At 49.8% G+C, this 12,369-nt stretch overlaps 1 protein-coding gene and 1 long non-coding RNA gene across 2 annotated transcripts; both read right to left on the bottom strand.

The window, feature by feature from the left end:
• Positions 1 to 213: 213 nt before the first annotated feature.
• DENND11 (DENN domain containing 11) lies at positions 214 to 11,819 on the bottom strand. Its single transcript, XM_084527567.1, has 9 exons — positions 11,557 to 11,819; positions 7,239 to 7,338; positions 6,118 to 6,276; positions 5,257 to 5,407; positions 4,859 to 4,997; positions 4,271 to 4,402; positions 3,934 to 4,084; positions 3,370 to 3,438; positions 214 to 2,238 (listed from the first exon to the last, which is right to left on the bottom strand). The coding sequence occupies exons 1-9, from the start codon at positions 11,801 to 11,803 to the stop codon at positions 2,043 to 2,045; spliced, it is 1,344 nt and encodes a 447-aa protein (XP_084383693.1). The 5' UTR covers positions 11,804 to 11,819; the 3' UTR covers positions 214 to 2,042.
• Positions 9,318 to 9,873, bottom strand: LOC311440547. Its single transcript, XR_014695460.1, has 2 exons — positions 9,740 to 9,873; positions 9,318 to 9,456 (listed from the first exon to the last, which is right to left on the bottom strand). It is a non-coding gene; the product is annotated as an uncharacterized lncRNA (long non-coding RNA).
• Positions 11,820 to 12,369: the final 550 nt, after the last annotated feature.

Genomic DNA, 12,369 nt, shown 5'->3' with positions numbered 1-12,369 from the left:
AAAAAAAAAGAGGAAAAAAAAAAAACAAAACCTGACCCTTCCATTACACAATGTTCAGGTCCCATTTTTCTCTCGATTTTTCCCTAACCTTTTAAGGATGAACATGTTACAGTTGTGAGCAACTGGCAATACAAGCAGCAGCATGTTTTGCCCTGTAGGAAAACATTCAAAGCACTGAAAAAGCAAGCAGTGAAGCAACTACTCAGAAACAGATCACAAGAACATAATAGGCTGAAGCTCATACCAGTGAACTGTGCAATAAATCTTGTGAAGCTTCTGATCCCACATTTCACTAAAACCTCTGAATCCAGAGCAAGCAAAATTACCCCTTTGCTGCAGCTAGCTGTCAAGGAATAATGCCAGCCTCCTTCCTTGAGTGACAAAATCCACAGGGGGTCTTCCTGGAGATTTACTTTACCTGTTTTACATAGAATTAGCAGGTGAGACTTCTGTGGTTCGGGTGCTGTCCCGTTCTATAAAAATGCTATGGTAAATGTACACACCAACTGCAGCTTGCATTTCTACAAACTGCAGAAAGGCTCCAAAGTGCTGAAGTCTCTTACAGTAGAAGCAGCAGCTAAGTAGGCCTGGTGATAGTTCAGGAAGAACAGGTAGCTTAAAGCTGATGCTACTACTGCCCAGAGGATTTTGGACAAAGCAGTACGTCACACCTACAAGCCACAGCACCATTCTTGGACTTGGTGTGGCCAAGTCTTGGCAGACATAGCCTTTCTGGAGGGAAACTGGCCCTGTAGCAGGTGAATCCTATCTTTTCACAGTAAAAGACTGAGGAACGCTATTCGTCTGATTCTGCAGCTCCTCTGCTCAGGAAGAAAAAGGCTTGCAGTTAACCAGTGCTTCTAGCCAGTTAGGAACAACAAACTCCAAGGGAGCCGCCTGCAAACCGTGAAGTTGTCCCAGCTGGAAGGTCATGTACTGCTGTCTGTCTCACACCGAAGACAAGGACAGTGGCAGGCAGTGCTGGAGGCTGCTTGACAAAGGATTGGCAGACAGTGTTAACTCACAGGAGGGGCAAGTACTGCCTGCTACAAAGAAAGGGCTAGTGGCATTAGTTGGAATACACTTTAATTCAACCCAATCCTGCCCAGCTTCATCTGAGCTGAGACTGGCGAGCATAGTGACTGCAAGGTGGCTCAGTGACGGTGGTCCCTCTGCAATGCGAGACCGTCTTGCTGGTTTCAAGACTTGAATCCAAAGCAGCAGGTTCAATACAACCGAAAACCAGAGGAAGCGGAAGGAGGAATTAGGTAGAGATGGTGCTCTTCTCCAGCTGAGAGACAGGTAGGTGTAGTCTCTGACAGCTTACACCACCTCCAGTGCTGAAAGTGAAACCGTGCCGCTCGGGTAAGCAAAGTCATTAGTTCCTGTAGCACCCCCTCAGCCCAGCATTGCTTCTGCCACTGATGGGAAGGGTGGCTTTATTCCAATTCAGCTGCTGAAAGCTGGTTGAGGGGTGTTTAAAGGAGTCCCGTTCTTTATCATTGGTTTAATTGTCCCCACCCAAAAGCATGGTGGGACAGGAGATGTTTGAGGAGACTGGGCTGCTAATAGCCTGTGCTGAAGCTCTCTTCAGTCCCCACGTAGAGGAGGGAATGATAGGATGGTTTTCCAGTCAAGTCTTGAGAGCTCAGCAACAGCATTTCACATTGGTCCCCATCAGACAAAGTGCTTTCCTGAAGGCCTCAGCCCTCAGGCATCCAGACTAGGCCAAAACTTAGCTATCACTGGCACCACTGAGGGTTGGTGCAGGGGTGCCACTGGTCATATCTAAACAAAACAAAACAAAAAAAGAAGGGGAGACGAAAACAACAACAAAAAAATGGAGCAGGTACTTCTTGGGGAAATCAAGGTGGTAAAAATAAAATCACATTTTGTTGTAAAATTATAAATACTTTCCATATCAAGTTATTAAATAAAAAGAGATCTGCCCAGTGGCTGTGGTGAGTTCCAGTGATGCCCCTAAGCAATGTCTGATAGTCTTTAAAACGTGATCTTTGTTCCCCATCCCTCTGGCCCTTGGTTTAAGTGCAGCAGGGGTTGTCAATGACTAGCATAACATCAATGCCATACACTTCCAGGAGGTCCATAAGGAAGCTTCGATCCCCTTGGGGATCCAGACCCATGCCTCGCGCGTGGTCAGCTGTCAGCGTCTTGTCCTGGCTGGCTGACACTTCCATCAGGGTCTGAAATATCCGGTTGTTCTGCTCCATGAAAAACCTGTAGGGTAAAGTCAGCTGAGATGATGGCATTGGACCCCAAGAAGACAGCATATTTACCAGACTGGCAGCAGAGCCCCAGAATCATGTTTAACCCACTTTAAGCACAGATCCCACCCTGCTAGGTGATGCTGTAGTAGGTTTCTATCCACCCTGTAACAGAGGGTGGAATAAACAAAGCAGTAACTTTTAATTTACAGTGGTGCTTTTGTCTGGTTGAGTTATGGTAGGCATTTCACTTTTCAGAAGAAAACCACGATGTCAGCTAGAGCTGACAATTACTTTGTGGTAATTAAGTGGGTATATCAGACCTATAGCTCCGTAAAGCAAAGGATGAAACAATGGCTTTATCCATCTAAGTAAGCCCTTGGGTAAATAAATTCTCCATTATTGGAGCAGAACACAACAAAGGGAGCTACTTCTTACGTAGTGCTTTCCTAGGAACACAAAAGGCTTTTCAAAAAGAGCTCTGACTACGGCTGTGCAGCTCAACACAAAGTTCTGCCCTGACAGTCCCTCAAACGATTTCATCCTAGAACTTCTCGCCAGCTGCTGCAGCCTGTGAACAATAGCAACAGGCAGTGGAGGGCTTCAGAGGTGGTATAGGTGTGGTTTTCATCTCATTCTGTACCTCACAGTCTACATCCAGTTCTGGTTCCTCTGTGTCCCAAGTACAGAGCCAGCTGCATCAATGGGCTAATCCTTCACACAGGTCTTATCTCCACGCTGTACCTCCCCCAGTGCAGTACAGTGCCTGCTTCCCACAGACATTGTGATTTCCTGAGCCAAATGTTTCTTGCATGAAGAGTCCTACGGTGTTTACGTTTTCAAGAATGGGAGGGGATTCTTGCATTTCTGATTTTGTTTTAGAAGTTTCTTTCTCTGTTCCAGCACTTAAGAGTCCCCAGTGGAGACACACATGGCTGCCTTTAGCATCTCAAATTGCAAGAGGGATGAGCTGAAAAGGTAGAACCAGTTTGGCTTCTAGATCCCTAGAGAAACACAGGACTGACCATGGAATTGTGTTAGCCATGGTGTCTGATAATATGCTACACTAGTGCAACTTGAAATCAGTGAAAGATGCTCCCAAAGCCCAACAGTGACCAACTAAGTGTTAGAGGTAGCCACTTACAAGATGAAAAGGTCCTCTTCACACGAGCTACAATCCTCACCCACTTCTTGAGAATACATTAACATCTGCCTGAGAGAAGGGAGACGGATTAAATGCACGTGCCTCCAGTGAAGCCCAAAGCATTATGAAATAACGATTAACAATGAAAACCTCACATCCATTTCTTGGTGACAAATCAGATTAGCCCCGCTGGCCCAGTATCTGGGGCAAGGGAGCCTTTATAAGGCACGGGACTAGAAATCAGGGTAGAAGGGTCATGTTTTCAGTTCTGCTACTGATCAGCGGTGCGTCACTGATCAGTCACAGAATCACACTCTGCTTCTCTTCCTGCTTTCTGTCTGCTCCACCAGTTCACTGATGGAGTGATCACAGGTATGCAGAGGATCCAGGGACTCTCATACCAGCCAGCTACAGTGGAACCAGAATCAAAGAGATGAGCTGAAGCAGTGGAAAACTTGAAAAATATTAAGAGAAGGTGGCAAGTACCAAAGAGGAGTGTCCTCTCTATCCCACACAGTATTGCTCTGCTAACAGAACCGGGACCACTCAGATCTCTAGTGTTACCTCTGGTCATTGAGCCGTCGGTACTTCTCCTTGTCAGCATTGTTAATTTTCAGGAGTGGTTGCAAATGCTCGTGATGTGTCTTCACATTCTGGTTGTCCACATAGACATCATAGAGATCCCGTTTCTCCTCAAAGATCTTTTCTGTTGTACCTGCCAAAATCGGAGAAGGTTTGTCAGAACGGCATGTTGCTTTCCCTGCAGACCAACTGTTCTCTCCTGCCTTTGCAGACAGTCATTCCATGCACATCTTATCTTCAGTTTTAATTCACAGGCCGGTGTCTCAAGACATTTTGCAGCCCGAAGTTAAAAAAGTTCTGCCTAGCCCATCATACTTACAGGCCACATATGATACTTCTGTCTCCAGCATTTCTATGTCTGCCACATTCACATAGAAGAACGGTTTGGACTCTGGGACGGTTCCTCCAAGACCAGGTAGAGAAACGTTGGCAAGGCAACAGCAGCAGTACACTGCAGACAAGAGGAGGATGTGCTGAGATGCTTTCAGTAGTCTCTGCAAGGGCATTACGAACCCCGCTTACCCAGCTCTCCCACACGCTCCTATGTAAACAATGGTTAAGGCTTTGAAATACTTCTGAACACCAGAACTTCTCAAGTGGGAACATCTTATCCTGGATAGGAAATAATCAGCTTTCCCACAGGAATCGCATGTTCTGGATCCCACAGAATGGTTCAGCAGTCTTATTTTCCCATGTTTGACAGCCCCAGGTATGTCCTTACCCAAAAGGCCCGAAGAAAAGCATTTTGTAAGAAATAGGTAAATGCAGGGCAAACTGTATCTCCATGAGGAATGGTTGTGATGGGATTTTAAGACCTGCATGATGTCTGTACCCTCAATACCCACAGGCATTTCTGCAGTTCTTCAGCCTACTATATAAGGGCTCCGTGATGTCCCTGGAAACATACCTCTGTAGCAGACAACTCCAACTGGGGGCGGTGAAAATATCAATATGCGCTTGCGCAGCAGGGCAAACTTCCAGAGGACAAGAATCTGCTCACCAAAGAATTTGATGAACTGAGACATACAGCCAGCAGGGTGTGTGATCTGCAGGTGGAGGGAAAGGGAAGAAAACAGCTCAGAGGTGAAACAGGGACACATGCACAGATGTCTAAGTCTGAATGTGGGAGCAAGACCAGCACACGGCAATGAGGGAACGGCAGCTTCGAGCAGCCCAAGTAACAAAATCTCATCTAAAGCAGCCTACAAAGTGCTGGGGTGACTGCTTATGTAAAGAAGTAGGAGACACCAGTAAAAAGCAGCAGCACGCTGCGCATTCCTGCAAGCCCCAGAGGCCCTGCCTCACCTTCATCTCGGGGTACATGTATCTGTGGATGGACGGCAGCCAGTGGACAGGCTGCTGGGATGCAGTGCCCTTGCCATCAGGGAGAACTCCTTTCTTGTCATCGTAGAATGCCTCTAGATGGGAGTAGTGCCCTGGCATCTCCAGCTGGTGTCTGGAAAAGAAAGGGAAAAGGGAGATTTGTCGCACCTCCAGACTCTGCTTATTTAGTGCCTTGCCCCAGGCAGTATCTGCTTTCCTGCGTGGCAAAGGAGCCCCGGGTGCCTCAGTTGCACAGACTTAATCTAGGAGGGGAGCCTGAGGATCAGGGGTAACACCAACTTTCAACACAGTCAAAGAACACGGGCAGGACTGAAGCAGACAGTGAGCTGATTTATGCATAGGACTGATCCTGTTCCAAAGTACGTTCAGGTAGGAACAGCTTTCCTTGCTACCACAACCATTTTCCTGGCCAGGTGTACTCAATGCAGCTGAGGCATACACCTGGCCAGGATCACCATGACAGGCTTTTTTGAGGGCCCTCACAAAAATAGCTTTCAAAAGGAGAGAGAACTTGTTGTCCTCTCAACAAGAGGATGCTAACTTCTTGTGCTTTCCCCTGACAGTTTTTTCCCCACTGTGCTTCAAAGTAAGTAGGATTTGGATAGCATTCCACTAGGCTGTCAGCAACAGCAGGCTGCTGCTGAATGGGTTCCTTTTCTCCTTCCCCATTGTGAATTGTAACCCTCTCTCCAGTGAGCCTGTCATTCAAATTGTATCTTGCCATCTTCCCCACATCCTCACTCTCACCTAAAACCACTCTCCATCGGGGCAATGTTACCTTCCCCTGGTGGAGTGGCCAGTCCCACAGCCAAGGGAACTTACCTGACCTGATTCTCCAGGAAGTGCATGTACCTATAGAGCAGGGTATAAGAAGGAGACAGAATCCCCACGGACTTCATGCGGGCACCACGCTCTAACTCGCTCTCCACGGGCATGTTGGCAAAGCAGGCCAGGCCAAAACAGAGCCCCTTCCGGAAATAACTGGGGACAGACATTTGACAGAAGAGTTAATGTTAAAAGATGGGAATGAACGACAGGTATCTATCTATGTCATCACCCGAAATACTGATTTGGGAACACCGTTCCTTCTTTAAGGAACCCCCTGAAATCCCACCTTGCTATCTGAAAGGTACAGGCCAGGACATTTAAGGCAGGAGTTCCCAGTGCCTCTGCCACTAAAGCCCCAGCAGCCATATCACAGCATGGCAGCCAGTAAGGGAAGAACTCGGAAAGCCAGGTGAGGATGCAGGACCCAATCAACACAGCGGTGTTCTTTTAAGGAAGAGAACCCCACAGCGCATGGAGTTGTGAGTAGTCTGGCTACCCAGCCATATTTTGGGTGCCTGCACGTGGAAGCATGCTCTAGCTGAGTGCAAGGTGAAATCTATATGTCTTTGAGAAAGTAACTGTTATTCCTGACCAAAAGCCATGGTGTAAGTGCAACTCATTGCAAAACTGTGCTGCATTGCAGCACTGGGCTAGCAAAAGCATGAGAATGGAGAACTAGCCATCAGCCTTTCCACTGAAGGAGGAGAAGTGACACAACGTTTAAAGGATCAAAAGCACTGACAGCATTAAGAACCACAGCATTTCTAAGTTCTTTTTTTCTGCAAAATCCTTCCTGCCATTCTCTCTCCTTCACAGCATGTCTCTGCTGACTGTCTGAAAGGTTGCAGTGCAGTGCGATTTGCCCAATAAGCATTAAAATTTGCACATCACTGAGAAGCTGGCCTTCCCCATTCACTGGCTGACCTCCACAGCTGGTACTTTGTACCTTGTTGAGCAAATCTGATCTGTATCTTTTGCTTAGCTAGATATGTGTTGGCAGCACAGCAGTGCAGGAATTTAATTTCATAGGTGGTATTCTCCTTGCATGTCCTGAATCAAGGGATGGTGTAGATGCACAGCTCAGGGAAGCAGCAGGATAGCTCCGAGATACTCACATGAAGTCTGACTGGATTTTGTGGGACCCGCTTGCCATGGATTTGAATTCCACGCCTTCCAAATCGATATCTTGAGGTAAACACCACTCCACCATGTTGCCTGCAAATAAGCAAATTTATTGGAGTGAGCGTGGATGCAGTGCTCATTAGCAAAGGGTCAACACCAGCAATTGCAAGCTGCTGCCTTTACACCGCTGGGATGCCAGCATCACTGAACCAACACAGCTCCTGAACTCCTTACCTGTTTTGGACAGAGGCAGTGATACTGTACTCAACACCTCTCTTGCAAATGTTACTTGTTGCAGCACAACACCCAGATGTTGCAAAAACTTCCCGGTTGTTTTGGAACCTAGTGGTACTTTATGGGTTTATTCTTTATACAGTGTCACAGAGCAGCTACCCTTCTGCCCCACCGGGCACTCTGACAGTGCACAGGGTGTAGCACCAATACTGTTCCCTTCAGGCTGCCTACCTGAGTATCTGATACAGACAGAGCCCTGACCATGGACTGCTGCTCTTTAGGGTGAGTTTATGTGACAGATCATAGCAGCATCAGTATCTCCCTTTGACTACGCGTTGTAGGATCAAACAGGAACCCCTAAACCAGCATCCTGATCGTCAGTACTCCCTAGAATTTCTCTCTATTTTTTTTGGAAGGGAAGGAGGAGTCAGCTAAAGCTTGATTTGGAGGCCGGGGAGTTCCAAGCGCTGCAACATGTTTGTGCATGCTAGAATAACCACACAAAAAACACATAAATTACAAACTAGATCAAAACTAGCAAACGCCTGTCACCTGACAGCCCAGCCAGAAAGCACGCAGTTCAAGAGAAAAGGCCACCTGAGGGGCCTGATCCTGGAACAGATGATACCAGAGCGGTCACAAGAAGTCCCTAGAGCTGACAAAGTCTTGCCTTGCCACTGGCAAGTTTACGACAGATGAAAATGGGCACTTCTCAGGCTTTTCCATACAATTCAAAGCCTAACCTGCTCTTCTGGACACCCCTACTGCAGCTACGTGTGCTGTAGGCTCAGCCCCTGGTATTTGAAATCATGTTTTCATTTGAATGGATTTGAAATAATGCAACTTATTTTTAAAAGCAAATGGAAAAACAAAGTTCTTTGATATATAACACAATGGAAGATGCAGCACAAAGATGCTTTCAACTGGCCCAGTCCTTCCTCCTGCCTTTAGGGATAAGCCTCGCAGCCGCGCTTGCGTGGACACAGCACGTACGTTTGAAAGGGCCCTGTGCTTAGCCCAGACTTTTAGAAATAGATGCCTCATGTTTAAATAGCTCTATTTCTGAGGCCTGCCTCTTGTGTTATTACTCATCCCGCATAAGTATATGCATGCAAACTCGCACAGGAATTGGGCTTAGCTGCTGACATTTAAGCGGGCTATTTTTCTTCTCACACAGATATTGTATTCAGCAGACCTCCCCCAGCCCTGCCTGGCAAGGACTTCAAAACACAGCAGCAGAAGTGCGGCAACCAGAGAGAGTTTGCATCCAGCTGCGAGCTCCCAGTCCCCGAGCACACCTCTCCCACGGCGCCGAGCCAGCTGGGGGGCAGCAGCAGCAGCCTGGTGACCCTGGGCACCGCCGGGGGAAGGCACAGAGCGGAGGCACCGTCGCCTTTAAGAAGTGTGAAAGGCTGGCAGAGAAAGCCAGTGACATCATGGCAGCCTGCACGGTCCCCTGTAGGCTTTGCATATTATATATAGATGTTGGCTTTTGTTGTGTGGGTTCGTTTTGTTTTTAAAGGCACAAGACCCTTCCTTGGCAGAGCCAGGAAGTAAGCCCGGAAGGCTATCGCCTCGTAACCGCAAAACTGGGGTTAGGGCTAGATCCTCTTTTAAGCCTCGCATCACAGAGAATCACCTACTGGTTGTTGGTTGTATATTAATACATCTGTGAGCAGGAGCACCATCGAGCACAGGAAACTTTGCTCAGTTTAGTCAGAAGTACTGCTGCGAAGCGTTATACCATTTATTAGAGGCATCGATGTGGACATGGCTCCAACAACAGGTGTGCTGCAACAGCAAGGAGGGAAAAGATGTCTTGAAACAGAGCCTTAACCTATGCATATCCATGAAACCTACTTGCATAGCAGGTAGCTTTTTTTTTTTTTTCCCTGGGATCTGTCACTGGGAGCTGGCATAAGCAATCCACACCTGTGCTCCTGGCAGTTCCTCACGCCACCTTGCCCTATGAATGTACTGGCGACGTGGCAGTCGGAGAGCAAACGTGGAGATAAAAAAAAAAAAAAAAAAAAGAAAGTCAGTCTGGTGAAACAGCAGAGCAAACAAAGGAGAGACTTCACCCAGATGCAATAGCAACTGCCAGCCTGCATGAAAAACAAGAGGGAGGAGAGAGTAATGCAGAAAAACAGGAAGCATTTCCCTTCTCTGGGCATAGAGCAGCTCTCGTGCGCACAGGAAACTTTCCAAGTGAGAGTCAAGCAGTGCTAGAGAGCTGGTGAGAGGTTTTGCTGAGACAAACCTGGAGATCTGGAGATCTCCCAGCACCAGGCCAAGTCAGAAACTGCGCTCTTGGTTTCTGGTGTGCAAAGTTAAGGATGTTCTTCCTCTTTTCCTTGTCCTTTCTCTCCTCTGGATTTTTATATCCTTGCAGTGCTAGCACTTGGTGGCTGCAGTGTAGTCATCACCTGGCCCTCCTCACCACTAGGATTTCCCAAGGTCTTTAGGGTCCCCAGCCGTGCAGTGCTACTGTGCTGTGCCAGGACAGGAGAAGCACCAAGTGAGACCTAGCAGTATTCTGGCTCAGTTTCCCAGATGGGAGAAATGCAGGACAGAAAACCATCACTTTTATGTTTACTGCTAGAAAATGCATTTCTTCCCTCGCTTCCTCCCCCATTACTCCCATCACCCCGTAAGCCAACAGACTGCGCAGGACCTCCACAAGGTTGTCTGTCATCACCATCGCAGAAAAGGGGCTAAGACGGTTCAGCCTCTTTTGCAGTATTCTGATAGGGAGGATGTGGCCATTGACTTCACTTTATCTTTCTTTATCTTCTTCCCACAGCAAAATTTATTGTCCTGTTCACTTTTGTTTGCTTTACCCAAGACAAATATGAGTCTAGCAGAGCACATGGGCTGGAGCCTAATGCCAAGTAGGTCACACCAGCGGATGTATCCCCAGTGCTGCCCAGCATAATCTCGGGCCTCCAGTTACTCACTGCCCGAGAGAACACATGTACCAGGAAATTCAGTTTAAACTCGTTAAAACACCTTGTGACTGCGCTCTTTGTGGGGCAGTGTTTGCACAGACCAGGCGCTCGCACTTTTTCAAGTCTCAGGACATTCCCAGCTCATTACTCCCTTAAGGAGAGGGCTGCGGATGGTCAGGGAGCAAAGAGAAGGCTGCGTGGCTGGCTGCCGGGCTGCCACCATTCTGCACTTAGCTCGCAGCACATTAATGCAAGAGCTGTCCTTGTAATAGCCATGAAAAGAGCTCCTCACAAGTCCCACAGGTTTACCATGCTGGGAGTGGGGTGACCACCACTGGTCCAGACGCTGCCTCTGACCCCTAGGTCATGCCCAGCACATGCACCTGCTGGAGGCACTGATCTTGTCTGCTTCAAACCCTTTTAAATTCGGGAGGAACCTGTTACGGTCTGTATTTGCCCAGTTACCACATCGGGGACCAGGTACTCCAGGTGCCCTGCACAAGTCCTTTCCAAGATGTGACGCAGTTGACCCAGGAGTTCCTGCTCCCGGCCCCAACAACCCCACACCACCGCAGCTCCAAAATCTTCTTTCCGAGCCCACGTCCTCCACGGGGACGCCTCCCACCCGTGACGCTGCGATCTGTCGGTGTGTCCCTCGCAGCCTTACCGTGCCCCTTACACTCAGCACCGCTTCCGAATCTTCCTGGACGTGAGGGACTATTCCGAGGCCGATGCCACCCCATGCAAACTGCGGACGGGACGTGAGGGGAGCAGTTCCCAACTCTCCCGGGACTTCTCTCAAAGCAGCGGCTGCTCCCCAGGAGCCAGCCAGGGAAATCTCACCGTGTCGTGGCAGGCACGCAGCTCACCGACACACAACCTGCTGCTGTTCTGGACACTGAGGACAACCCCCCCAGCTGGGGAGATGCCACCAACCCCACCTCGGCAGCCCCCGGGCTGCGGGACGGGGACATTTTTGGGAGCCCCGTGGCGCGGGGGCACAGAGCCCACCTTCCAGCCCACCCTTCAGGGCCGTCCCTCCCAGCACCCCGACCCGCCACACGGCGCTTCAGGGACCCCCGCACGGCCCCTTGCAGCCCAGCCTCCCCATCCCCGTCTCCCCCCTCACCCGTGCGGGGGTCGAAGGTGACCACGAAGACGGCCACGATCTGGTCCGGGTCCTCCTCCGCCCGCGGCGGCCCCGCCGCCTCCTCCTCGCCTCCCCAGGGCGCCGCGCTCCAGCCGCCGGCCAGGCGCCGCCCGCCTCCTCCTGCTCCTCCTCCTCCTCCTCCGGCATCGGGGGCGGCCGGCGGCACCCCCAGGGCCGGGCCCTCGGCCCAGAAGAGCAGCGGCGCCTCGTCCCCCCGCTCCACCATGGCCGCGCCGAGCCGAGCCGGGCCGGGCCGGGCCCAGCAGCGCCGGGCCGGCGGGAGGCGGGGATGGCGGGCGGGGACATGGCGGCCGGGCGGGGCCTGAGGCTGAGGCACGGCGCTGGGGTTGGGGCTGGGGTTGGGGTTGGGGTTGGGGTTGTTCCCTTCTTCTTGTGCCCCCCCAGGGGTTGTTCCCTCTGAACTGCATCTCCGGCAGCTGCTGTGCAAAAATAGGGGAGCTCCCTTCTCCCCACTCTGTCATCCGCACGTCAAAAAGACCTCGGCTCAGAGGGAATAGGACTGTTTGAGGAGAAAAAGTCTCTTTTGACAGAAAACAAGCACGTTTTCCCTCCAGTTGAGGGCTAGGAAAATCGTCTCCATATCTTAGTAGTCCTTCGGAAAAAATAAGAAGTGAAAATGTGGTGGCTTTTAGGTAGATGCAAGAGTAATGAGTAGAGCCTTCTTCACACCCCGTCCAACTTTCCTCCTCTACACCTCCCATTCCTCCTTAGAGGAACAGCTACCCACAGCCCCTGAGAACAACAGAAACAACAACAAAAAAGGGCAAAAAA

The sequence above is a fragment of the Aythya ferina genome, assembly GCF_964211825.1.
Source record: "Aythya ferina genome assembly, chromosome: 1".
NCBI lineage: Eukaryota > Metazoa > Chordata > Aves > Anseriformes > Anatidae > Aythya > Aythya ferina.
The sequence above is the reverse complement of the archived record's forward strand: the minus strand, read 5'-3'. Positions and strand labels throughout refer to the sequence as shown.